This window comes from Staurois parvus, unplaced genomic scaffold, assembly GCF_062004578.1.
Source record: "Staurois parvus isolate SC_StPar_1 unplaced genomic scaffold, SC_StPar_1.0 ptg000611l, whole genome shotgun sequence".
Lineage (NCBI taxonomy): Eukaryota > Metazoa > Chordata > Amphibia > Anura > Ranidae > Staurois > Staurois parvus.
The window spans coordinates 355,181-383,119 of NW_028318407.1; the positions used below are offsets into that span (position 1 = coordinate 355,181).

Sequence of the window (27,939 nt, forward strand, 5' to 3'; positions counted from 1 at the left end):
GGTGAACAAGCACCCTGGGACTTAGACTCCGTGCGCTGGGGACGCCTATTCAGTGGAGAGCTAGTGGTACCGCCAGGCGGTCCCTTACACCCTCCTTTCCTTGACTAGTTGATGGATGTACCTGCTGGGGGGACGGGGCGCGGCCTGGGGTAACGCTAAACTCTCAATAAGCTTTTTGAAGGAGTCAAAAGGTATTGGTCAGTTCCTTCACTGATTTAACCAAGTCTCCCTGTACTGGACTCTACTCCCTAACTAACCCCTCTATACAGGGCCCACATGGCACCTTTTTCCACGATTCTTTCAGGGTCGCTTTACATGACGGGCATTTCCGCTTAGGCACCTGGTGCTTGAGTTTTTCACGGGCTTTACCCTGAAAAAAAACAAGAGGAGAACCAGGGAACCTATTACCACTTAACCAAGCCATCTGCCCAGCCGCCCCCCCTTCTCTCCTCCCTGGCAGGGAACAAGGGCCTGACCTTGCATAGACCGTCCCCCCTGCCCTAGCTCCTCTGACCACAAAGAGGGCCAGGAACACCCCTTGGAGTTAGGGGCAATACTCCACAGTCACCCAGCTGTGCCTGGCTGGTGCTGGCCTCGCCTGGTCCCGGTGCCTCTGCTCCAGGCATTGCTCAGGAAGGTGGTCGCCTCTTCAGCGATATCACCTGTCTCCACAGGCTACCATATCGCACCGCCATCCTGCCGCCATCCTTGTGTGCTTTAGGGCTTCGGCCAGAAGCCGCGACCCCCGGGAGAAGCCCCGCTCTCTCCACCGGAAATTACGTCTCCCGTCATCTGGCCCGGCGTGCTCCAATGCCAGAATGTATGAGAGGAGCGAGACTCCTCCCCAGATATCTCCAGACCTCCTCACAAGGACGCCCCAGCTCCCGCAACTCCGGAGGGAGCCAGGGGCGGCTGACAGGTTAGTGCCGCCTTTCCTCTGGTCCACAGAGGCCGCAGCCCTGCCCTTGCAGCATTCCCTGGGGGATAGCAGTCAGCTCTCTGGCCTTCACCCCACGCTGCCCTGTCTCCAAGCCAAGCAACCCAAGTACCGCTGTCCCCCTGACAGCACCTAGAGAGGCCTCCAAAAGATTTCTCCCCATCGGAGGAAACACAAAAAACTGAGGTCGGAGTGGAGTGACAGTGTTTTTATTTAGGGTGGAGGAGATTCCTCAGGTGGGGAGGAGCTGAGGTCTCTCAAGGTGCTGTCCTGAAAGACAAGAAGGGAAATAATGGAATAGAAAAAAGTAGAATTGTAAATTAAATATTAGATTAAAATAGAATAAAAAAAGAAGAGACTAAAATAGACATACTAGAAAAAAATAGAAAAGAAAATAATGGGATAGAATATAAAAGAATAGACCAGAATACTATAAAATAGAATAGAATATGGCTATCTTCCAAAATTCTGATTTTAAAAAGAATAGAATAGAAAATAGAATGGAATAGAAAACAAAAATAATAGAATAGAATAAAAAAGAATAAAGCCATCTTCCAAAATCCAAATTTAGAAAAGAATAGGAAATAAAAGAATAGAAGAGAATAGAATAAATAGAATACAACAGAATAAAATAGAATATAACTGTGCTCTGAAATTCATATTTCGTTTAGAAAAAATTTGATCATCAATTTTTTACTTTATATTTCTGAATTTAGTTGAATAGAATACAATAAATATAACGGTCAGGGAAATTGTTGTCAGCAGGACAGGAAGTGAAAGGAAACGATTCTGACAAAGTCCCGGATAGCAGGAAAAACTGACAGGGGCTCTAATCCTTCCACACTCCATCCAAAACTGAAAACACACATTGTGGCTACAGATACACTGGGAAGGTTCCGGCTCCGGGGCTATCATCTCCATCCTGGCTACACTACTTAGGGTGTCACTGACCCAGAAAAAGCATGCAGCCAGTGAAGGCAGAACACTCGGACCTCCTGCATGCTTGTTCCTGGTCAGTGACACACTAGGGAGTGAAGTGAGGTTTAGGATGAAGATGACGGCTCCAGAACCTGCAGCTTTCTCCACAAATCACTCCTGTTTCCTGCCCTTCCTCCTATTGGCTCTGGGCGGATCTCTTTTGGCTCCTCCCACATATCTTTATACAACCTCTCCCTACCCATACCCCAGCATGGAGGGGCTGAGTGAAGGTGGTGGTGAAGGTGTGGAGGTGTCGGATCGGGTCACACAGATCATAGAAGGAGATCCGCCCGGCCTCATAATCCAGATCTATCCTGACTCTGGTACTGGAGACACCGCCGGGTAATGGGGTCCTATTACTGTCATGTATCACTGAGTACTGATTACCCCCCAACCTCTCCCACCCCTCCAACCCCCAGGACTTATTATATCCAATCCCTGACTGATCTCCTCTCCTGTCTATATTGGGGTAACCCATCCCGACTATCCAGTACTCTGCCCCCCCGACATCCACTTCCCAGTAATGTCTCCCGGAGGAGAAGCTCTGACTGCTCATCACCTGAGGATCCTGGAACCTCTCTGGTGTTTCTGGCTGATTCTGATGTGATGACCAGGATGCAGTTTTCACGTCATCTGATATATGTAGATGATTACCAGCTGTCCTCACATCCAGTAATATGTCTGTAACCCCCGACACCCCCCATGTTTGCTGTACAGCCCCAATATTTGGTCCTCCAGTGGGGGAGGGTTGGGGGTCTGGCCTGGATGGTGGAGCATTGATGAGACCTTTGCCCTTTGTAGCAGAATGTGGAGAGACATGTGTGCCTGTACATTTCTGTACATTGACCCCAGACATGATATCAGATAAACCCGTGTGTAATATGTGTGAGATCCCCCCCACATCCCCATCCCCTCCATCATGGAGGAGGTTCTCATGTCTCTCTCTGTCCTCATCATCTCCATCCTCAGTATCACACAAGTCACCTGTGTCTGATTCCTGTAGGACAGTCAGTGGATCCGTCATGTTACACAGCTCCTCAATGTCCCTCATCTTCCTGGACAGCTCCTCCTCCTTTATTTCCAGATCCCGAATATAATCCAACATGGGACGGGAGACCTGCTCTGCCCACCGAGAGATGTCCTTCAGGACTCTCTTCTTCAGGTCTTTCAGACGTCTCCTGAGGTCTCTGAACAGGGCAGTGACTCTCTTGGTTTCATCATCTGCTTTTCCTTGTACTTTCCTCCGGTGTTCCTGCATACTCTGGACTCTTTTCTCCATCTCCTCTCTTTCGGTCATCAGTTTCTGCAGAACGTTCCTCAGTTTCTTCTTCTTCATCTCCGAGGCCTCCTCCAGAGTCTCCACCTGGTGTCCCCGGTGATCTCCAATGAACCCGCAGGACATACAGATACAGGTGGAGTCCTCGGTGCAGTAATACTCCAAGATCTTCTTATGGATGGAGCATTTCCGGTCCTTCAGGGAAGTGGTGGGGTCACATAGGACGTGTTCTGGTGACTTGCTGTGGACTCTCAGGTGGTTGTCACACAGAGAAGCTTCACACATCAGACAGGATTTCACAGCCGGTACAGGAGTGTGAATACAGTAAGTACAGAAGACCCCGGACTCCTCCTGCTCTGGATGGGTAGACTGGAAGTTCTCCACTATGTTACGTAGCTTCCGATTCTTCTGGAGGACAGGACGGTTCTTGAAGCTTTGTTTACATTCAGGACAGGAATAACCTCCAGACTCCTCCTGTGTATCCAACACACGGCCAATACAGTCCCGGCAGAAGTTGTGTCCACATCTCAGGGTTACAGGATCTGTATAAAAGTCCAGACAGACGGAACATTCCAGCTCCTCCCTCAGATCAGAAGACGCCATCGCTGAGAGTGGAAGAGAGAAACGAAAGTGAAAGTCTGACACTCCGTAACCAGTGTGACCCGTTCTGTACCCTCCTACACGGGGCGAGGTGTACATTCCTACACAGGGGGAGGCTGGGACTGAGACACATAGCTAGAAGGCTCCATGCACACTGGGGGGGGGGGGGGGTGATAACTCTGATAACATTAGGTGTGTAAAGTTACGTTAAATACCGGAGGGTTTTTTTTAGCATTTTTGCATTAGCGTTTAGCTGTGTTTTTTCAAGTTGTTTTGGTAAAAAAAAAGTCCAAAAACGCCAGTTTGCCGCGATTTGCTGCATTTTTCAGCAAGAGCATTTACAGCTAAAATAAGTCCTCTAGAAGCCTGCTAGTCCTGGGTTTTATTTCCAGCCAATAACCTCCTAGATTATAAGCTCGAAAGAACCCCTCATGTTTTGTTGTTACTGTAGTGTCTCATGTTCTGTCCCCCACTATAATGTACAGCGCTGAACAAACCTTTTATAGCTATATAAATACTTTATAATAATAAACGCTGATTCCAGTCTCTGTGTGTATGGACACCGAGGAGAACATGATGGGGGGTTTACTGGCTGGAGAAAAAAATCAAGTTACTTACGGTAACGTCTTTTCAGGGAGTCTTTCAGGCCAGCACCTTGAGAGACCTCGGCTCCTCCCCATCTGAGGAAACACCTCCACCCTAAATAAAAGACCTCCACTCCCCTCCGACCTCAGTTCTCCAAACCTCCTCCGGTCACCTGGTGAGATACAACGTGAGACAACGTAATCATAACAAATCATGCTCACATAATCCATATCAACACTGGGTGGGAAACCGGTGCTGGCCTGAAAGACTCCCGGAAAAGACATTACCGTAAGTAACTTGATTTCTCCCCTTACGTCTTTCAAGCCAGCACCTTGAGAGTAAAAGCGAGTACTCACCCCTCGGGTGGGCTAATTGCTTGCAAGACCTTACGACCAAAGGCCTGCTCCTCCACCGAGACCAGGTCCAACCTGTAATGTTTGGCAAATGTGTCATAACTGGACCATGTTGCCGCTCTGCAGATCTGCCCCGGAGACGCCCCTGCAAATTCAGCCTGAGTAGCTGCCACCGCTCGGGTGGAATGCGCCCTGATACCTTTCGGAACCTCCAGGCCTTCCGCCTGGTATGCTCCAGAAATTGCCAACTTCTACCAACCTGCCAGCGTCCTTCTGGACGTCTTTTTTCCTTTCCTAGTTCCCTTGAAAAAAACAAAGGATTCGGTGCTCCTAAACTCCCTAGTCCTTTCTAGATATTGGAGTACGCACCTTCTGACATCTAATAAATGAAATTTTTTCTGATCACCCCCAACCGGGTCAGGAAAAAAACGAGGGAAGGACTATGTCCTGTTCCCTCTGGAATCTCTGTGCCACCTTCGGGATGAAGGATGGGTCCGTTCAGAAAACTACCCTGTCCGGAAAAACACGGAGATAGGGCGACCTGATAGATAATGCTTCCAGCTCACACACCCTCCTTGCCGTGGTGACCGCTACCAAGAAGGCAGTCTTGAAGGTGAGTTCGCCAATCAAGCAGGACTCCAGGGGCTCGAATGGCATCCTCGTCATCACACCAAGTACCTTGGTCAAATCCCACATCGAGAATGGACTGGCCCTTGGAGGCCTCTGTTTCACCAGAGCTTTAAAAAATCTAGCCAGCAGCTCCTCCCTGGCCAGGGGTGTCTCCAGGAACACGCTGAGAGCAGAGATCTGTCCCTTGAGCGTACTAACCGATAACCCCTTGTCAGCCCCTGCCTGCAGAAATTCTAACACAGACACTAAGCTGTGGGTCGCCAGCGACATCTGATCACACCAAGCTGCAAAGCGACCCCAGACCCTACCAAAAATGGTCTGGGTCTCCTCTTTCCTACTGGCCAGTAACGTGGCCACTAACCTGGGCGAAAAACCCTTCCCTAAGAGGAGCTGTCGCTCAGAAACCAAACGGTTAACCTCAACTTCCTCACGTTGGGGCAAAGGACCGGTCCCTGTGACAACAAATCCTCCCTTGGTGGCAGCTCCCAGGGTGGACGGGAGGCTAAACTCCTCAGTGTCGCGCACCAAGCCCTCCGTGGCCAGAAGGGAGCTATCAGAATTAATGAGGTCCCCTCTGTTCTGAATTTCCTCAAAACTAGGGGAAGCAAGGGAACCGGGGGGAAGGCGTAACACAGCCGGTAGTCCCACTTTTGACTCAGCGCGTCCACCGCCCTTGATCCGTCCCAGCGGGACAGGGAAAAGAAGGCCGGGACCTTGTTGTTTCTTCCCGAGGCAAAAAGGTCCACATCCGGGGAACCCCACCTCAGCACAATTTCCTGAAACACCTCGGGGTTCAGGGCCCATTCTGATTCCCTGAGCCGTGTTCTGCTCAGAAAATCCGCTTTCCGGTTTAGCTCTCCTCTCAAATGTACTGCAGACAGGGATGCCAAGGTCACCTCTGCCCAGGACAAGAGCGTTGCTGCTAAGGCTTCAAGGGCCTTGCTCCTTGTCCCCCCTTGCCTGTTTACATACGCCACTGTCGTGGCATTGTCCGATAGGACTCGCACATGGTGGCCCGTGATTCTCATCTGGAAGGCCTGAAGAGCCTCTGCCACTGCCCTCAGCTCCCTCCAGTTCGAGGACCTGTTCCTCTGCTCCCAGGACCATTCCCCCTGAGCCACTAATCCTCCCAGGTGGGCGCCCCATCCTTTGGAGCTGGCATCCGTCGTGACCTCCCTGGACACTAGGAAGCACCATAGTAACCCCTGGGTTACACTGGACGCCCTTCTCCACCACCACAGCGACCTCTTTACACTGGGGGGAACCAGGACTCGGTCCTCTAAGGAGTGAGCACTCCCGTCCCAAACTCTCAGGACCCATAACTGGAGGGGACGCATATGTAGACCAGCCCATTGCACTGCCGGGATGGAAGCCGTCAGTAGACCCAGCACTGACATGGCCTGCCTTATCGCTATTGGCCTGTTTCCCTGCACCAGTCTGATCCCTGCTTCTAATTTGGACACCTTCTCCGAAGTCAGGCTGACACTCTGACTCACCGAATCCAGAGTGTAACCCAGATAAACCATCCTCTGAGAAGGCACAAGACAAGATTTCTCTAGATTTACCATCCACCCAAGGTTTTCTAGATGGCCCCGCACTATACCCAGATTCCACAGAAGGTGAGCCTCTGAATCTGCGAAGAGCAGCAAGTCGTCCAGATAGGCTATCACTGGAATTCTCATCAAACGAATAGGAACCAGTGCCTCCGTCAGAACCTTGGTAAAAATTCTCGGAGAGGAGGACAGTCCGAATGGAAGAGCCCTGAACTGCCAGTGTCGCACTCCTCCCTCTCCCTCCACTGCCAACCTGAGGAACTGCTGAGAAGTTTCCGCAATGGGCACGTGCAGGTATGCGTCCTGCAGGTCTATGGATGCCATAAAAGACCCTGGCGGGATCAGGGACCTGACCGTATCAGGGACCTGACCGTAAATATAGACTCCATGCGGAACCTCCGGTAACGCACAGACCTGTTGAGGGGTTTTAGATTCAAAATCAGCCGGAATGCTCCAGACGGCTTTTGAACCAGAAATACATGGGAGTACACCCCCTTCCTTTGTTCCCCTTCTGGGACCCTGACTATGATCTTCTAGATCCTCTAAGGCATTGATCAGGGCAGTGGCCATCGCCGGGTTTCTCGGGCGTGTCGTCACCATATATCTCTCGGATGGTGTCCTTACGAACTCCACCCGATACCCCCTTCTGATAATATCCAGAGTGAAGTGGCTGGTGACCACCGCTTCCCACTGCGGGAGGAAGGCCGCCAATCTTCCCCCCACAGGAGGCACCGAGTCAGTGCGGTTTCTGGGGTTGCTCAGGAGGGTGAAAAAAATCGCCCCTCCCCTGCCCCGACCTCTCTGTCCTGTAGGCCTACCCTGGCCCACCGGTCTCAGGCTCAGCCTCTTTAATGGACGGGCCCTACGTGTCCCTCCCTCTGGCAACTTCCTCCTGAGGGGAAAATATTTTTTCTTGTCCGCCGTTCGGTCCAGCAATTCCTCCAACCCTGGGCCGAACAGACAATCTCCTGTGAGAGGGATACCGCACAGTCTGACCTTAGAAGTGATGTCCCCTTGCCACGTTTTTAACCATATTGCCCTCCTAGCCGAATTGGTGAGAGCCGCTGACCTAGCCCCAACCTCACCGACTCAGCAGACGCATCCGCAATATATCCTACCCCCTGTAGAAGGGTCTCAAAAGAGGCCAGGATCCTTTCCTTGGGGGAGTCCGCCACTATATGGGCCTGCAACAGAGTAAGCCAGTACTCCAAGTTTCTGGCTACCACCGTCGAGGCCATGGCCGGTTTCAGATTGTACAGGGTTGAGTCCCAGGCTCCTATCCAGCAAATCTGGTAGAACCCCCATGTCCTCAAAAGCCAACTCTGTCCTCCTAGTTGTCTGGGAGAAGGCCGCGTCTAGTTTGGGGTTCTTGTTCCACACTGCCGCGGGGTCCTCACTAAACGGAAACCGTCTTTTTAACGCTTTAGAGAAGAAAGGCTGCCTCTCTGGGTCCTGCCATTCCTTCTTAATAGTCTCGATTAAGACGTCATGTACAGGGAAGATTCTGTATCTATGCTCCTCCAACCCTTGATACATCTGGTCATGGAGAGATAGGGTCTTAACCTCCTCCTTTATGTCCAGGGTCTCATAAATTGCCCCCAGGAGCTCATCCACCTCCTCTAGGGTCAATTTATACCGGGAGGGACCCCTGCCTTCCTCCGCGGGACCCTCCCCTGCGGATTCCTCCTCCAACCGGGAATCCCCCAATGGTTCCCCCTCCTCCCTAGCCACGAGAGGTTCCTTGCTGCGACTCAAGGCTGCCAGGGGGGGGGGGGGATGTTTAGGCTGGGGAAGCGCAAACCGCTCCATGAGCGATTTAAAAGGAGTCAACCGTGCTAGTCAACTCCTTTACAGACCTAGCTAAGTCCCCCTGTTCCAGCCTGTCCTCCCTCACTAACCCCTCTATGCATGGGCCACACAGCACCTTCCTCCAGGATTCTCTCAATACCTCCTTGCAGGATGGGCATCTCCGTTTGGGCTCCTGGTGTTTAGTTTTATCCCGAGCCTTGCCCTGAAAGACATAAAGAAGGGGCAGGAGGGAAGTCACTATACTATCCATCTCTTCACTGGCCGAGCCTAAGGACCTGCACCCACCGCAGACCCCCTGCCCTACCCTTCCGGGGATGCCCCTGAAGCTAGGGGGTGACAGATAGGGGAGGCCTCCACTGAGGCACCTTACCTGTATCTGGCTGGTGCTGGCGTCTCCTGGTCCCGGTGCCTCAAACATCGTGCTCCAGGAGGGTGGTTAGGTGCAGGCCTGTCCCTCAGGCTACTATGCACCGCCTTTTAAATTTTGCGCCGCCATGGTTTGAGGGCCGTGACCGGAAGCGGAAGTCGCGACCCAGGGTGAAGCCCCACCCCTTCCGCCGGAACTCACCGTCTCCCGGCGTCCGGCCCAGCAACAACCACGCCAGCATGGGAAGGAATGTGGCATCACCCAGATCCTCTCCAGATCGTACCACAGCCACCCCGACTGTCAAGGTCCTACCTTTTCCCTGAGGTTATGTTGCTCCATGTGCTGGCGTCCATCTTGGATTCTGCTGTGCATGATGGGAATCCTTTTGTGCCTTCGGGTCTCTGTGGTCCATCCCCCAGAGGGGTGTGGCTGATGACATGTGGGCCTGTGGCCCGCACATGCTCTTTGCACTTGTGTCTTGTGTCTTTGTGTCTTTGTGTTGCTGTTACTCTGTTCTGACTCTCGTGACTCTCCTGGTATCTGATTCGGCTTGTGACTTGACTATTCTTTGTATTCTCCTTTGATCTGACCCTCTGTTGCTGAACCCGGCTTGTGACCTGTGATTCTCGTCTGCTGTCCTGTACTGTTTTGTCCTGTTGTTGCTGAACCCGGCTTGTCTGACTACTCTTTTGTCTCTTCCACCAGCTACACACCATTGGTGGCGGCCATTACCGCAGCTGAGGTGTCTCGGGGGCGCGACCTGGTTCCTGGCTGCGTCAAGTCCATCCCCACCATCAGGGGCCCTGGTGAAGGGCAACCTGGGACTTAGACTCCGCGCCCTGAGGGACTTCGGTCTGTGGGTGGTGGTTGTCAGCCAGTGCGTTACATTGTTAGGCCTGCCTGTCCGTTCCTCAGCCCCTGCCCTGACACCGACGCCCCAACCCGCCGGAGGGGGTCGGGGGGCGAAGTGCAGGTACGTGCTTGACCCCGTCACCCGGGGTGCGCGCCCACTGCCACACAGCCCGCCCAGGGAGGATGTGCAGCCGGACCCTCCGGCCTTCACTCCCGGCTGCGTCGAGCCTGTCAGCCGGCTATCCGGCCCTCAGCTCCCCTGCAGTCTAGGTGACAGCACCTCGTGCTTCCTCGTGTCTCCCCACCGGAGGAAACACCTGAACTGAGGTCGGAGGGGAGTGGAGGTCTTTTATTTTAGGGTGGAGATGTTTCCTCAGATGGGGAGGAGCCGAGGTCTCTCAAGGTGCTGGCCTGAAAGACGTAAGGGGAAAAAAATCAACAACAGCCAAAAACAGCCGCTGTAACAACGTCCCGTGTGCATGAGGACTTAGAATTCTTGTACAGAAGGACACAGACATTTAATAAGTAGTGATGGGTTGAACACCCCCCTGTTCGGTTTGCAGTCGAACATTCAAATTTGATGGAAGTTCAACTGCAAACTCAATGCAAGTCTATGGGACTGGAACTTGTAAATTGAAAGGTGTCAATTCTGAAGGCTTTTATGCCAGTTATTGGCCACAGAAGTGGTATGGGGACTCGGGGATGGCCCTGAGGGACAGGAATCAGTGGAAAAAAATTCAAAAAGTACAATTTTTAAAGGGGCAGTCATTTTTTCATTGCTTAAAGTAAAAAAACAAAACAAATTAAAAATGTAATTATCATTCCTGGGGGGTCCCCATAAACTCCCTACAAAGTTGCACATCTGTATAATGTATAGAGCCTGCTGCAGCATGACTGACATTTTTATAAAAGAAAGTGTGGGGTCCCCCCTAATCCTTACCAGACCCTTTAGGTCCGGTGGGAAGGTTAGGAAGGACCCCGCAGTTAATTTTTTTTTTTTTTAAGTGCGTGGGGTTCCCCCTAAAAGCCATACCAGACCCTTTAGGCCTTATTGGCCTTCTAAGGGGAACCCCACCCCAACATAATAAGAAGTGCATGGGTAATGCACACATAATTTATAACCACCAGGATCTCTCTAGATATGTGGGATATATAGGTGAGCTTCTATCTATGGAATGGTCATCAAGTCTTGGGATATTGTTGAGATCTGCTGGGTCCAGAGGTCCCCTTAGAGATGGATGGGTGCTCAGCCTGGGTACAGAGCTCCCTTCCTCTGGTAGTTGAAAATCAATGGGGGGTAGCCTGCAAGTTTAATAGCTCCAAGTGGGAACCAAGAAACCGGTAGCCATAGTGTAGTATTTAAAGAACTTTCATTCCAATAAATGTTATTAGTAAAATCAGTGACAGGGTTGCATTAGCACAGAATCTCCAGTGTAATATGCAGAGTATGCAGCACTGACCCTATTAAAGATGGCCGCTGGGCTTCCTCGTGGCTCGCTCTGTCAGCTCCTCCTTAGGCTTTTCGTGCATAGCACATAATCAGAAGGGAGGCTAACCACCTGTTAGGTTGGCGGTCAAACATTCAAACTTGACGAAAGTTCAACTGCAAACTTCGAACTCAATGCAAGTCTACGGGACTGGAAGTTGTACATTGAAAAGTGACCATTCTGAAGGCTTTTATGCCAGTTATTGGCCACAGAAGTGGTATGGGGACTCGGGGACGGCCCTGAGGGACAGGAATCAGTGAACAATATTCAAAAAGTACCGTTTTTAAAGGGACAGTCATTTTTTTATTGCTTAAAGTAAAAAAACTAAAAATGTAATTATCATTCCTGGGGGGTCCCCATAAACTCCCTGCAAAGTTGCACATCGGTATAATGTATAGAGCCTGCTGCAGCATGACTGACATTTTTATTTGAAAAAAAAAAAAAAAGTGTGGGGTCCCCCTAATCCTTACCAGACCCTTTAGGTCTGGTGGGAAGGTTAGGAAGGACCCCATAGTGAAATGTTTTTTTTAAAGTGTGTGGGGTTCCCCCTAAAAGCCATACCAGGACCTTTAGGCCTTCTAAGGGGAACCCCACCCCCAACAAAATAAGTGAAAAAAGTGTGGGGTCCCTCCTAACTTCCTACCAGACCCTTTATCCGAGAACAGGCCTGGCAGGCCAGAAAGGGGGGCATGAATGAGTGGCCCTCCCCTCCCTGGGCCTTACCAGGCCATGTGCTCTTTAGCATTCCATGTTATAATAATATAAGATAGGTTCAGGATTCAGTCAAGAGACATATGGTCAACAATTAGCATGTGAAGGGACAGAGCTTCCTCTGGAAGGAGGTGACACCTAGATGCCAAAAAGATTTGTCACCTTCTGGGAAACCTGGAAGGAAACGGCTCTAGAAGGGTTGGCTTCATGACACAGCGGGGGACCAAAGCTTTGAGGTATATCAGTAGATCAAAGGAATAAGTTTCATCTCTCATAAAAGCTAAAATATTAGCTGCAGAGAGATGAAAATACTTCCTTCTGATTGGACACTCTGTAGGCTACATCTGCATGTAAAACAGTATTTGTGGCCTCTGTAGAATCCCAGAGAAACGCAGAAAACAGTTATATTATGCCTGATTGCGGCAGCTGAACAGTGATTGGTGCTGTCGTGATCGGACTGATGCACTGGTGTCAGAAATTCTATCCCTGACTTGGTGATTCAAACCATTCCTGGTCCAATCGAATTTGGGCATTTCAAGACCCAGAACATCCTGTGGGCTGATACGGGAACACCCCCCTGTGTCGATTGGCCAAGGGCTAATATCCAGTCCACGTCCATATTCCTATAAATTGAGGACCCTGAGATATGGATGTTGCGATTTGTACGGAGCCAGTTCTATCGACTGGCGAATCGCGGACTTTCCATGACTTGCTCCAGTCGCAGGATGGTAAAAGTTTTATTTCTGTTTTTTATTCCCTTTTATTTTATAGTCAATAGCCAATTGTGTGTCTTCTTGTATTTCTGTAACTTTTTATACTTTGCACATATTTTATGTTTTTGTATTTATATGATTACTTTTCTATACACAGCGCTGCACTATTTTCTGTATACTATTTATTCCAAGGGTTCTGTGGTACCTTTAAGTGTCCAAGCTGCTGTCATTTTATATTAGCGCTCACATATACCTATTGCTTGATTATTGTATTTTAGTGCCTTTATTTGCTCAATCAAGCTCATTGCCAATCTGTATGCAATTGTACTGTGTGTTGCGTGATTGCGTGCAGATTGTAAGGGTGACAGGTCTGCCAGCCGGAGATCTGTGTGTATGTGGTGTCCCAGCCAGCCAGTCAAAAACTGTTGGGTGGTGGCAGGCTGCCGTTTGTGGTGTGTCTGGTGTGGGGGGGTGTGGACAGTAGAAGGGCGATAACACCGGGGTTCTAGCTTGTAGGATAGCTGGAGGAATCCTAGAAGGGTGTGTGATTGCTAAGCTGCTCCTCAACCTTAGTTAGTGCACCAGATTGTATGTAAGATTTGTGTCTACCAGTGTGTGGTCAGCCAGCTGGATTGGAGTGGAGTCTCCCTCTAGTGGTGGCCAGAGGTAGTGCGGGCTGTGAAAGTATATCATGGTCGGTCTTATATATTTTCAAATTAAATCCCCCTTATTCCCTCTTACCCCAAGTCACAGCCGCACGTGTGCGTCTCGGTTAGCTAGTTGCTGTGGGCGTGTGGGTTGGATCTGTGGCAGGGGGGGTCATTAGCATAAGGGTACCCCGTTATATAAAAGGGGGTACCCTGATGCTGCCCCTCCTTGTGAATCAGTAAGGGGTACAAAATAAATAAAATTGGGCTTGGGTGTTGGTGGTCCCTGAACACTGGACCCCTCACAGTTACTCTTGCTGGGCGCAGGCAGGGGCCCTGCAGCTAAAAATTGGTAACAATTACAGAAATATTGTAAACTAACAAAAAACCAAACCAAAAACCTAAACCAAACAAATTGTTGGAAGCAATAATAAACAGCGCAAAACACAAACCTCTTCACCATAAATTAATTAAACAACTAAAGTATTCATGAATAATAATGTCAAAAAATGTGTAAATAAATGAAAAAAGTCCTTCTTCCCGAGGGTGTATATTAGATACAACAAATAAATCTTCTCCCAAATATATTGTGCTTCCACCCTCCACCAGTGAGAAAACATCAACCGCACTCACCAGATATTGGGGAGTATTGCGCCTTTTAGGGATCCTACGTCCCCTCTAAATTCTCCAGAACTCTTTATCCACCTTGACTCCTAAGATGCTCTCCTCCAACTCACTCCTTCAAGAGCTCCCCAATAGTGCAAAGAAAAGAGATCCCATAGCCTAAACCTGCCAGTAACATTCCATAAAACACCAATATTCCCAGGACACTCACATGCTCAAAAGGAGGTAAAAAACATTTATTAGCCCCAAAGACTCCCACATATCTTCATGTCCAAATGTCATATCCATATGTATTTACTATACAGCCTCGGGAAGAAGGACTTTTCATTGATTTACACATTTTATGACATTATTATTCATGAACACTTTAGTTGTTTCATTTATGGTGAAGAGGTTTGTGTTTTGTGCTGTTTATTGTTGTTTTCATATTAATTGGTGTTTTTACACTGTTGTACAGCAGCATACCGGCACCTTATTGTTATTTACATTCATTTCTTTGTGCGCCGGGAATTGTGATTTATTAAAATGTTGGCAGCGACCATAATCAGTGGAAGTCTATACTGGAACCTCAGCAACGCATAGACTTCTGCCATCTCTGGGGAAATTGCTGCTCTCATCTCCACTCCAAACTGGAACTTCAGCAACGCATAGACTTCTGCTATCTCTGGGGAAATTGCTGCTCTCATCTCCACTCCAAACTGGAACTTCAGCAACGAATAGACTTCTGCTATCTCTGGGGAAATTGCTGCTCTCATCTCCACTCCAAACTGGAACTTCGGCAACGCATAGACTTCTGCCATCTCTGGGGAAATTGCTGCTCTCATCTCCACTCCAAACTGGAACTTCAGCAACGCATAGACCTCTGCCATCTCTGGGGAAATTGCTGCTCTCATCTCCACTCCAAACTGGAACTTCAGCAACGCATAGACTTCTGCCATCTCTGGGGAAATTGCTGCTCTCATCTCCACTCCAAACTGGAACTTCAGCAACGCATAGACTTCTACAAACCTCAGAACAAATAGTGTATATATTTTGGTCTGTTTGTGTTGGTTGATTCTCACCTCTTGTTGCTCTTCACTCTGGTCTGTGTTGGAGAAACATCCCCCCAATTCATGTGATCCTTATCAGTTCCTAATTGGGGCGGAGAAGAGTTGTGTTGTGTTATAAATTTAGATCAGCTCATGGAGGGAGGTCACAGATGGGGCGGGGTCACAGTCGGGGCGGGGTCACAGATGGGGCGGGGTCACAGCCTTCCAACAGTTCTTTATGCAGGCCATAGACGGGTCGAAAATAGGCCGCTTTTTCGAACGATAAATGAGAAATCGTTCGTTCGTTAAGCTGACGTTATCACCAAGACTTACACAAATCGGCCGACTAAGTCATGAAGATAACCCCATATAACAGCCAAACTTCTGTTCCTTGCAGGTAACGGCTCATGAGCATATTTTTTTTCGTTAAAACGATCGTCTGATTTGGCCATCATTGCCGCGAAAATCGTCTGTTTTACACAAATTTTCCAACATGACCGATAATCCAAAAGTGCAAAATACCTGAAAAATGGCCGACCAATTAACCCACTAACAGTGCAAAAATCCGCCGATTATTCTTTCGGATTAAAAATCAGACGATTTTTGAACTGTCTATGGCTGGCATTAGTCCTGTGTCCAGGACTGTTAGATTTAAGCACCCATCGGCAGGGTCTGCATCATATGGTGCAGGATTATCTAGGGACAAGAGCAGACTTGGAGACCTTTCCAACTGAACATCCACTGGGTTACTGGGTCTTGAGGATGGATCACTGGCCAGAACTTGCTCAATATGCCATCCAGCTACTGGTCTGTCCTGCACCCAGCGTGCTTTCCGAACAGACATTCAGTGCTGCTGGAGGTATTGTGACGAATAAAAGAGTGCGTCTGTCCACAGACTCCGCTGACCAGCTGACATTTATCAACATGAATCAGTCCTGGATCAACAGCAACTATCTTGTCCCTGATGCTGATGTAACTGATTCCATTTGTTAGGGATCTGGGATCCCTTGAAGACTGCCTATGCTGCCTATCCTATTCCTCAGTCCTGATTATTATTATTATACAGGATTTATGGCGCCAACAGTTTGCTCAGCACTTTACAATATAACAAGGAAAAATGTCGCCAGCACTCCGAGGATCACCAATACGGGTCCAAAGGTTTTAATAAACCATCACATAGTTACAGCAAGGCAACGTTTCGGAGTCTCGCAGGACCCCTTCATCAGGTATGTGACATCACATGCCTGATGAAGGGGTCCTGCGAGACTCTAAACCGTCACATGCCTGATGAAGGGGTCCTACGAGGCTCAGAAGCGTCCCATGCCTGATGAAGGGGTCCTACGAGGCTCAGAAGTGTCCCATGCCTGATGAAGGGGTCCTACGAGGCTCAGAAGTGTCATATCTGATCACATAGTCACAGCAAGGCAACGTTTCGGAGTGACATGCGTCGCTATGAAACTGTCGGCCGCTGCACTAATAGGACCACTGTAGGTGTCCCCATTGCAGCTCACTTGGCAGTCGGAGACACCCCCCCACATCTCTAGGCATCAGTCTTTATCTTCTGTCAGGACATATATGCTGCTGGTCGTTGTTTCCAGAACCCAGCGCTGCTTTCAGCTGACACTTTATTCCAATCCGGGGAGTACCATGATCCACATGTGACCACCATGTTTATATCCCCGGGAATGCAGTTTATGTACATCTGATTATTGTTTTATTTATTTTTGCAGTTTGTAATGTTTCTGTATCCATTGATTTGAATGCATTTTTGGAGGGAACATGACATCATGGGGCGGGGCCAAGCTCATTTCACTTCACTCTGATTGGTGGATGGTTTTCTTAAATAGTTCTCCAGTTTCTATCACAATTTGTCACATGCCTGATGAAGGGTTCCTGCGAGACTCTGAAACGTTGCCTTGCTGTGACTATGTGATGGTTTATTAAAACCTTTGGACCCGTATTGGTGATCCTCGGTGTGCTGGGGACATTCTCCCTCGCTGATTTTGTTCGGTTCCAGCCGACGGTCGCTGCAGCGCCCACTTATACACACCGCCATTTTTAACACAGGAACGTGTGCGTTTGGATTGTACACTTACAATATAACAGGAGACAATACAGCAACAATACAGTTCATTACAAGAGGGATAGGAGGGCCTGATCCTGGGAGCTTACAAGGAGGGAGGGGCTAGTGGTACAAAAGGTAGTAACTGTGGGGGATGGACTGGTAGGAGGAGTAGAAGATCCATTATTAGCTGAGGGCAGGATAGGCTTCCCTGAAGAGATCGGTTTTCAGAGATCGCCTAAAAGTGAGCAGAGTAGGTGATAGTCTGATACATTGGGGTAGAGAGTTGCAGAGGATGGGGGAAGCTCTGGAGAAGTCCTGGAGACAAGCATGGGAGGAGGAGACAAGCATGGGAGAAGGAGGCAAGGAAGCTAGAAAACAGGAGGTCATGTGAGGAGCGGAGAGTACGTGTCAGGGATCCCCTCGATCCCCGCCGCGTTGGTCCCGGCGCAGGCGCAGTATGCCGCCCGGCGCAGGGACTCGAGCACTGGTTCCGGGCCGGCCGCGGCGTTCGAGTTCGCGCATGCGCAGTAGAAGCCGCGGCCGCCCGCTGGGCACCAATGGCAGCGCAGGGCGGGATATTTAAACGACCCTGAGCTGTCATTCAGTGCCTTCTGGTCTTTCCTGCATCCTGTATCCTGTGAACCTGTACCCTGTAAGTTATTGACCCGGATTGTACCTGACCTTGCTGTTTTCTCCTGTTCTGACCCTTGCTTTGCCTGACCTCTCTCCTGAATGCCCCCTATTGGATTTGACCTGCTGTTGCTGACCTGGCGTGTGACCCGACCATTCTATGCCCGCTGCCTTGTACCTTGCCGCCCTCTCTGTTACCGACCCGGCCCGTCTGACCCTGCTCATCCATCCATCCATCCCGTGCAGTGGGGTCTTCTGACCTCCTCACATCAGACTCTTCCCCGTGGGAGCCCCTTGCGCATACTACTACCACTGACGGACGCACCCGGTAGTCACGACCTGGTCTCAGGGAGCTCCAAGTCCATCCCCACCATCAGGGGCCCTGGTGAACAAGCACCCTGGGACTTAGACTCCGTGCGCTGGGGACGCCTATTCAGTGGAGTGCTAGTAGTACCGCCGGGCGGTCCCTTACAGTACCAGAAGGCCATGACTGAGTCTAGAGGAGGTCCCTCGCCGCTGGAGGAGATCTGCAGGCACCTATCCAATTTGACACAGGCCGTATCGGCCCTGCAGGATAGATGTCAGCAGATTGAAACTCAATTCCAGGCCTGCACTATATCCGTTCCTGCCCCACAGGCCGCGGTCCCCACACCTCCAGCTGTAGCAGTCCCTGTGCTGGTGTCTGGGGCATCCGCACCACTCCCGGCGGCCGACCCCCGAGTACCCTTACCAGAACGTTTCCACGGGGACCGCACTCGGTTCAGATCATTCCGCGAGTCCTGCCTCCTCTATTTTGAGCTACAACCCCGAACCTTCGTGACTGAATCCGTGAAGGTGGGGTTCGTCATATCCCTCCTGCAGGGTGAACCCCAAGACTGGGCCCATCGATTACGGGGAAAAAATGACCCTCACCTTGGTTCGGTTGACAGTTTTTTTGATGCTATGGCCATCCTTTATGATGACCCGCAGCGGGCAGCTTCTGCTGAAGCTACTCTGTACACACTCCGGCAAGGCCGCCGAGCGGCGGAGGAGTACGCATCTGAATTTAGGCGGTGGATGGGGGATACTCGCTGGAACGAGTTCGCACTCCTGCATCAGTTCCGTGTTGGCCTATCAGACGGCCTGAAAGACGAGCTCGCCCGGGTGGAGGTACCTGAGACTTTAGAGGACCTAATAGCACTGACCATTAAAATTGACCGTAGACTGCGGGAACGCAGGTTTGAGAGGTCCGGCCAGGGTCACGGAAATCCCTGGGGATCATTTCAGGGTCCCAGTCAAACACCTAGGCCAGTCATCCAAAACCGGCCACCTGGAGACAACCCCGAACCCATGCAGCTCGGCCTGGCACGGCCTAAACTATCCCCAGAGGAACATCTGCGCAGACGATCCCAGAACCTGTGCCTCTATTGTGGAGAAGCTGGTCATATGGCGCGTTCCTGCCCGCAGAAACTGAGTAAGTGCACCTCTTCTTCCTTATCCCTTGGCAATGTTGGTCCATCCCAATACTTAGTGGTGCCCCTTTCCTTTCAGCTTCCAGAAAGGACCGTGGAAGTATCGGCCATAATTGACTCTGGGGCATGCAGCTGCTTCGTGGATATTAATTTTGCTCACCAGCAGGGTATTCCCCTTCACTTGAAACAGAAGGGGTTCAATATTTATTTGGCCGACGGTTCCCGAATAAAATCGGGGGTAGTGAACCAGGAAACCCCCTCCATCACCACTGTCATTGCCGGCCAGCACCAGGAACTCCTCCGCCTGGATGCTATAGCTTCACCCCTCTTCCCAGTCATTCTGGGGCTCCCATGGTTACGGGCCCATAACCCCCAGATTGACTGGGAGACCGGAGTAATCACGTTCCCTTCCCCATACTGTCGAATATACTGCCGCACTTCGGGCCCGGGGACCCCCCAAATCCTCCTGTGCTCTGAGGGGGAAGCTGAATTAAAACAAGTAATCCCTGCGGCCTACCATGGGTTTCTAGATGTGTTCAGCAAACGGGGAGCTGATACTCTACCCCCCCACCGCCCTTATGACTGCCCCATTGACCTGTTACCCGGCTCAGAAATTCCTTTTGGGCGAATCTTCCCCCTTTCAGAGCCCGAATTGGGGGCCCTAAAGGAATATATCGAGGACAGCCTCCAGAAGGGGTTCATCCGCCACTCCACTTCACCGGCGGGGGCGGGAATCTTCTTTGTTGAAAAGAAGGACAAAACCTTAAGGCCATGTATCGATTACAGGGAATTGAACAGGGTCACGATAAAAAACCGTTACCCACTACCGTTAGTACCTGAGCTGTTCCAAAGTTTAAAGTCAGCAGTAGTTTTTACCAAGCTGGATCTGAGGGGGGCGTACAACTTGATTCGCATAAGGGAGGGGGACGAGTGGAAGACGGCCTTCCGCACCCGCTTCGGTCATTTTGAATATCTGGTCATGCCGTTCGGGTTGTGTAATGCTCCGGCCACGTTTCAACATTTTGTAAATGATATTTTTAGGGACTTTCTGGATGTCTTTGTGATCGTTTATTTAGACGACATTCTGATTTTTTCTCCGTCTCTGGGGGAACACAGAATTCATGTAGCAAAAGTATTGGGGCGGTTGCGGCAGCATGGGTTGTACGCCAAGGCAGAAAAATGTTGTTTTGAACAATCCAGCATTGCCTTCTTGGGCCTGATTATCTCCACCGCGGGGGTCGCGATGGATCCCCAGAAGGTCGCTGCAATACTGGATTGGCCTGAACCCACAGACAGGAAAGGCGTCCAGCGATTCATCGGCTTTGCAAATTTTTACCGGAAGTTCATCAAGAACTTCTCGGGTCTGGTCTCCCCCATTACTCAGCTAACCAAGCTGGGAACCCGATTCAGATGGACACCAGAAGCGCAGGGAGCTTTCGAAGCCTTAAAGAAACTGTTCACTTCGGCACCCATTTTGGGTCACCCAGACGCCGCTCTGCCCTACATCTTGGAGGTAGATGCATCGGAGAATGCGGTAGGCTCCATCCTCTCCCAACGAAAAGGCACCAAGGAACTGCTCCACCCGGTAGCGTTCTTCTCACGGAAGCTGACCCCAGCGGAGAGGAACTATGATATCGGTGACCGTGAGCTACTAGCGATCAAAACGGCGTTAGAGGAATGGAGGTACCTGCTGGAAGGTGCGGTGCACCCCATCTTAATATTTACTGACCATAAGAACTTAGAGTATCTGAGAACTGCCAAGCGTCTACGCCCGCGACAGGCAAGATGGGCACTATTCTTTTCTAGATTCAACTTCCACATTACGTACTGGCCTGGATCAAAGAACACTAAGCCGGATGCGTTATCACGGATGTACGAAGACGCCAAAGAGACCCCAGTACCTGACACCATCCTGTCCTCGGGTAACTTCTTGGTCCTTCAGTCGGACCTTCGTTCCAGGCTAATGGAGGCATCCACAAACTTCTCTACCCCAGGCGGAGGGCCGCTCCAGAACAAGGGGGGACTCCTATGGAGGGAAGATCGAATTGTGGTGCCGGAAGAAGCTCGAACCCTGGTCTTGGGGCATTGCCACGACCACCCAATGGCGGGGCACTTTGGCCCAGAAAAGACCCTGGAACTTCTCCGACGCTCATTCTGGTGGCCAGACATGGCTAAAGATTGTAAGGGCTATGTCAGGTCCTGTGTCACCTGCCAGAAGAACAAGCCCTCAAGAAACAAGGTTTGGGGTCTGCTGCGACCCTTACCTATTCCTGAACGGCCTTGGCAAAAGATCTCACTGGACTTTATAGTCGAGCTTCCGCCATCCCGAGACCACACGGCAATCCTGGTAGTCGTGGACCGCTTGTCCAAGATGGCCCACTTCATCCCGTTGAAGAAGACCCCCTCGGCGGCCGAGACCGCGCGAGTCTTCATTCGTGAGGTAGTCAGGTTGCATGGGGTCCCCGAAGACATTGTCTCGGACCGAGGGGTCCAGTTCACGTCCAGATTCTGGAGAGCACTGTGCAAAGCCCTGGACATCAAATTATCTCTCTCTTCTGCGTTCCACCCTCAAACTAACGGTCAAACCGAAAGGACCAATCAGACCTTAGAGCAATATTTAAGATGCTATACCTCGTTTACTCAAGATGACTGGCTGCCACTTCTTCCTTTAGCAGAATTTGCGTATAACAACGCCCGCCACTCAGCAACAGGGCAGTCCCCGTTCTTCGCCAACTATGGCTTTCACCCAGTCTTCCTCCCGGATTTGGTGTCGGAATGCCCAGTACCAGCAACACAAGATGTGGTAACGTTCTTCGCTGCGAACAATAAGAAGCTTCAAGTGGCCATCAGTCGGGCCCAGGAAAACTACAGGAAAGCATTCAACAGGAAACGGAGAGGAGATCTGGTATTGCGGCCTGGGGAGAAGGTTTGGCTGGCGACGTCCAATCTAAAGATGCTTTGCCCGTCAAAGAAATTGGGACCCAAATTCATAGGCCCCTTCTGCATTAAACGGATGGTTAACGAAGTAGCCTATGAACTCGCCCTCCCTGACACGCTCAAGATCCACCCGGTCTTTCATGTATCCCTTCTGAAGCCTGTGGTCCCAGACGCCTTCCCTGACCGGGAATCTAGACCCCCGGAAGCGGTAACGGTCGAAGGAGAAGAAGAATTTGAGGTTGAAACTATCCTGAAGTGTCGAAGGAGGGGAGGCCAGACCCAATTCCTTATCAAATGGAAGGGCTATGGTCCTGAGGACAATTCTTGGGAACCAGCCCATAATGTCCATGCACCCAGACTTGTCCGGAGGTTCTTTCGCGATCACCCATGGTGGAGAGATCGGGTGGGCATCCGGAGGTTGCCCGTAGGGGGGGGGCAATGTCAGGGATCCCCTCGATCCCCGCCGCGTTGGTCCCGGCGCAGGCGCAGTATGCCGCCCGGCGCAGGGACTCGAGCACTGGTTCCGGGCCGGCCGCGGCGTTCGAGTTCGCGCATGCGCAGTAGAAGCCGCGGCCGCCCGCTGGGCACCAATGGCAGCGCAGGGCGGGATATTTAAACGACCCTGAGCTGTCATTCAGTGCCTTCTGGTCTTTCCTGCATTCTGAATCCTGTGAACCTGTACCCTGTAAGTTATTGACCCGGATTGTACCTGACCTTGCTGTTTTCTCCTGTTCTGACCCTTGCTTTGCCTGACCTCTCTCCTGAATGCCCCCTATTGGATTTGACCTGCTGTTGCTGACCTGGCGTGTGACCCGACCATTCTATGCCCGCTGCCTTGTACCTTGCCGCCCTCTCTGTTACCGACCCGGCCCGTCTGACCCTGCTCATCCATCCATCCATCCCGTGCAGTGGGGTCTTCTGACCTCCTCACATCAGACTCTTCCCCGTGGGAGCCCCTTGCGCATACTACTACCACTGACGGACGCACCCGGTAGTCACGACCTGGTCTCAGGGAGCTCCAAGTCCATCCCCACCATCAGGGGCCCTGGTGAACAAGCACCCTGGGACTTAGACTCCGTGCGCTGGGGACGCCTATTCAGTGGAGTGCTAGTAGTACCGCCGGGCGGTCCCTTACAGTACGGTTTGGGTGATATTTGGAGACAAGATCGGTGATGTAATTTGGGGCAGAGTTATAAGTTGCTTAGTGGTTTCCAAGGTTAGGAATGGGTGTATCTTGGAGATGTTGCGGAGGTGAAGTCTACAAGATTTGGACAGTGATTGGATTTAGGGCTGAAAGGACAGATGGGAGTCTAGGATGACACCTAGCACCCTGGCATGAGGAGAGGGACTGATGGTTGTGTTATTGATCTTTATGGAGAAGTCGGGGGAGGGGGCACAGGCTGGAGGGAATACTAAGAGCTCAGTTTTGGAAAGATTGAGTTTGAGGAAGGGGAGTGACATCCATGGAGATATGTCACTTAGTAGGTTAGTAATGCGAGAGGAGACTGAAGGGGTGAGGTGAGGAGGAGACTGAAGGGGTGAGGTGAGGGGTAGAGATACAGATTTGTGTGTCATCAGCATAGAGATGGTACTTAAAGCCATGGGAGTTTATCAAGTGACCAAGGGAGGAGGTGTAGATGGAGAAGAGTAGGGGTCCAAGAACGGAACCTTGAGGGACCCCTACAGAAAGAGGGAGTGAAAAGGAGGAGGCAGCATTATAGGTAATGCTAAAGGAGTGCTGCGATAGATAGGAGGAGAACCAGGAGAGAGCAGGGTCTCGGAGGCCAAGAGTGGAGTTTTTTGAGGAGGAGGGGATGGTCAACCATATCAAAAGCCTCAGAGAGGTCAAGTAGTAAGAGTACGGAGTAGTGGCCATTGGTTGGGATGAGTACGGAGTAGTGGCCATTGTTTGGGATGAGTACGGAGTATTGGCCATTGGTTGGGGTGAGTACGGAGTAGTGGCCATTGGTTGGGGTGAGTACGGAGTAGTGGCCATTGGTTGGGGTGAGTACGGAGTAGTGGCCATTGGTTGGGATGAGTACGGAGTAGTGGCCATTGGTTGGGGTGAGTACGGAGTAGTGGCCATTGGTTGGGGTGAGTACGGAGTAGTGGCCATTGGTTGGGGTGAGTACGGAGTAGTGGCCATTGGTTGGGATGAGTACGGAGTAGTGACCATTGGTTGGGATGAGTACGGAGTAGTGACCATTGGTTGGGATGAGTACGGAGTAGTGACCATTGGTTGGGATGAGTACGGAGTAGTGGCCATTGGTTGGGATGAGTACAGAGTAGTGACCATTGGTTGGGATGAGTACGGAGTAGTGACCATTGGTTGGGATGAGTACGGAGAAGTGACCATTGGTTGGGATGAGTACGGAGTAGTGACCATTGGTTGGGATGAGTACGGAGTAGTGACCATTGGTTGGGATGAGTACGGAGTAGTGACCATTGGTTGGGATGAGTACGGAGTAGTGGCCATTGGTTGTGTCAGGGCTCCAGGTGTGACCAGAGGTATGTGAACTGACGCAGGGAAACGCAGGCTTCAGATATGTTATAAACAATATAATTTATTAATACTAACAATACATAAACGCAGTGCAATACTAAAACATAACACAGTGCAAACGAATCAAACCAAACCACCCACAGATAACAATACATACAATGCAAGCGTCGTCAGGAAGGCTGGGTCAATAACAATCGGGCAGGTAGGAACAGGAGGAGCAGGCAGAGAGTAGTCAGGTCACGAGCCGGGTACAGCAACTAACGGGCAGGTAGGTACAGGGGGTCAGGCAGAGAATGGTCAGGGTCACAAGCCAGGGATCAAACAGGAGAAGTCAGCAGAGGTCAGGATCAGGCAGGGTCAGCAACGAATCAGTCAGACAGGAACAGGAATGCAGGTAACAAGATACAGGGGCCCATAAAAAAACACACACCAAGGCACAGACTGCAGGTCTGGCCATCCCTTAAATACACCTCCGTAATCAGCTTCAGGTGTTTGGCTGGCTGCAGGGTTGAGTCTCTGATTGCTGAGAGCACCCGCTGGCCAGCCCTGGTACTGCAGCCCACAAGGCAGGTGAGTCCCACCATTACTGGCAAGTCCATTCCTGACAGGTTGGGATGAGTATGGATTAGTGGCCATTGGTTGGGATGAGTACGGAGAAGTGGCCATTGGTTGGGATGAGTACGGAGTAGTGACCATTGGTTGGGATGAGTACGGAGTAGTGGCCATTGGTTGGGATGAGTACGGAGTAGTGGCCATTGGTTGGGATGAGTACGGAGTAGTGGCCATTGGTTGGGATGAGTACGGAGTAGTGGCCATTGGTTGGGATGAGTACGGAGTAGTGGCCATTGGTTGGGATGAGTACGGAGTAGTGGCCATTGGTTGGGATGAGTACGGAGTAGTGGCCATTGGTTGGGATGAGTACGGAGTAGTATCCATTGGTTTTAGCAGTTAGTAGATCATTCATGAGTTTTAGTAGGGCAGATTCAGTGGAGTGTAGTGAGAGAAAGCCAGACTGTAAAGGGTCAGGAAGGTCATTGTTGGTGAGGGAGGAGCTCCGGGGATTGTAGACTAAGCTTTCTAGGAGTTTAGAGGTAAATGGCAGCAGGGAGATGGGTCTTAAGTTGTTCAGGTTGGTGGGGTCCAGGGAGGGCTTTTTAAGTATGGGAGTGATGTGCGCGTGCTTTAGAGGGGAGGAGAAGGCACCAGTGGAGAGGGAGAGATTGAAGATGTGAGTGAGGGAGCATAGGATGGAAGAAGAGGGTGACTGTAGTAGTTGTGAGGGGACAGGATCCAGGGGGCAGGTAGTGAAATGGGCTTTTGAGAAAACCTTAGTGACCTCTTCGGTAGTAGCGAGGTCAAAAGAGGAAAGTGTTGGGGGAGGTTTAGTATAAGGTATGCTAAGTGGGATGGATGTCTGTGCAGTGGAGATGCCCCTACAAATTGTGTCAATCTTGTTTTGGGAATCCTCTGCAATGTGTTAGTGCTGCTGGGCCAGTTCAGCCGTGTTACATTGTCTCTGTTCCCACCTTGTCAGAACGTTTCTACCAATACACGTTACTGCAATCTCTGGTCTCCATGTGTATTCTCTCCTCTCTGGGTGCCAGTCACCTGGCCCCACCCACAGATGTGTACAGCAGGCGAGTGCGGAATGACGTCAGTGGTTTACTAAAGGAAAATACCCTCATTTTCCCCAGAGCTTAGTGAATGTGGTGAAGCTTCACTTTGTAAAAAGTATCCAATCAGATGCAAGGAAAATAATCCCAGCATGCAGTGGTAATTTCAACAACAAAAACATGTTCACCCATAATTTTCCTCAGCGTCATTTTTCCAATGATGAAAACAAAATGAAAATGACCGACATATTCATCAATGGAGGAAAACTATGAGGAAAATTAATTTAATTTTTGCCAATGAATGAAAAGGTAATGAAAATGTGAGGGAGGGACGTTTACCTATGGGGACTTCCGGGGTCCTTGGAGCTCCACCTGTAAATCCCGTGAGTGCTTCCCCTCCCAGCAAGCAAGGTATTGACTGTAGTGTGCTTAGTGGTGTGGTGTGCCTAATACTGTGTGCCTTCAGGACCTCCTCAGACCACCCAGAGAACTGTGTGCATTCAGGACCTCCTCAGACCACCCAGAGCACTGTGTGCATTCAGGACCTCCTCAGACCACCCAGAGCACTGTGTGCATTCAGGACCTCCACAGACCACCCAGAGCATTGTGTGCATTAGAGGTCACTTCAGACCACCCAGAGAACTTTGTGCATTACAGGACTCCTCAGACCACCCAGAGAACTGTGTGCATTACAGGCCTCCTAAGACCACCCAGAGCACTGTGTGCATTACAGGTCTCCTCAGACCACCTTGAGCACTCTGTGCATTACAGGCCTCCTCAGACCACCCAGAGCACTGTGTGCATTACAGGTCTCCTCAGACCACCTTGAGCACTCTGTGCATTACAGGCCTCCTCAGACCACCTAGAGCACCCTATGTATTAAAAGCCTACTCAGACCACTGTCCAGAGCACTGTGTGCATTACGGGCCTCCTCAGACCACCGTATAAAGTACCACCTGAACTGAGGAGGCTTGTAATGCACACAGTCCTCTGGACGGTGGTCGGAGGAGGCCTGTAATGCACACAGTGCTCTGGATGGCCGTCTGACGAGGCCTGTAATGCACACAGTGCTCTGGGTGGTCAACTGAGGAGGAAAACCTTCAGCACAATAAATGCCTCCTAATGAAGGTGCAGCTAGCATGTGATGTGTTCCCACATATAACAAAGTCCAATAGTAATAAAATGCAGCTCAGCAATGAGATGAATAGAATGGCGCTTGTTGTGTTACCTGCATCCTCCTAAGTGCGTCTTTCAGTAGTGACAATCAGGAACACTCTTCTGTGCTTGTGATGGTCAATATATGCTACTCATCATCTATTCCGATAAGTACATATAAACCCCATAAATTCTAGAACATCAGCAGTGCTTTGTGATATAAATACAACAAAAATGGTGCAACTTCATACAATGGCAGTTATAGTGATCTGTCCCTTTAAATCGGCAGTACCTTCCCGTGGGGCGGTGTTGTCACACTGCTGTATACCAGTGTCCGGTGCTCCTGTATCCCCCCTCAGTGCTCTTCCACCTCCAACACACTTCTGTGCTCACCTCCAAGTTGGACCCATAATGACGGGTCAGACTGGACTTTTC

General features: G+C 50.6%; 2 protein-coding genes across 2 annotated transcripts; both read right to left on the bottom strand.

The window, feature by feature from the left end:
- Positions 1 to 1,653: 1,653 nt before the first annotated feature.
- LOC149449589 (E3 ubiquitin-protein ligase TRIM39-like) lies at positions 1,654 to 3,809 on the bottom strand. Its single transcript, XM_089693051.1, has one exon. It carries the CDS (start codon positions 3,792 to 3,794, stop codon positions 2,052 to 2,054), a length of 1,743 nt encoding a protein of 580 aa, XP_089549177.1. The 5' UTR covers positions 3,795 to 3,809; the 3' UTR covers positions 1,654 to 2,051.
- A 1,930-nt stretch (positions 3,810 to 5,739) lies between these two features.
- LOC149449590 (uncharacterized) lies at positions 5,740 to 7,482 on the bottom strand. Its single transcript, XM_089693042.1, has 2 exons — positions 6,856 to 7,482; positions 5,740 to 6,387 (listed from the first exon to the last, which is right to left on the bottom strand). The coding sequence occupies exons 1-2, from the start codon at positions 7,480 to 7,482 to the stop codon at positions 5,740 to 5,742; spliced, it is 1,275 nt and encodes a 424-aa protein (XP_089549168.1).
- Between the last annotated feature and the right edge of the window lie 20,457 nt (positions 7,483 to 27,939).

Coding starts and splice junctions, on each gene's coding strand:
- LOC149449590 (XM_089693042.1), bottom strand. CDS start 7,482: ATGGCCACTGCCCTGATCAATGCCTTAGAGGATCTAGAAGATCATAGT. Junction 6,388..6,855: donor TGGGTTACACTCTGGATTCG/GTGAGTCAGAGT, acceptor CAGGCCTTCCAG/ATGAGAATCACGGGCCACCA.
- LOC149449589 (XM_089693051.1), bottom strand. CDS start 3,794: ATGGCGTCTTCTGATCTGAGGGAGGAGCTGGAATGTTCCGTCTGTCTG.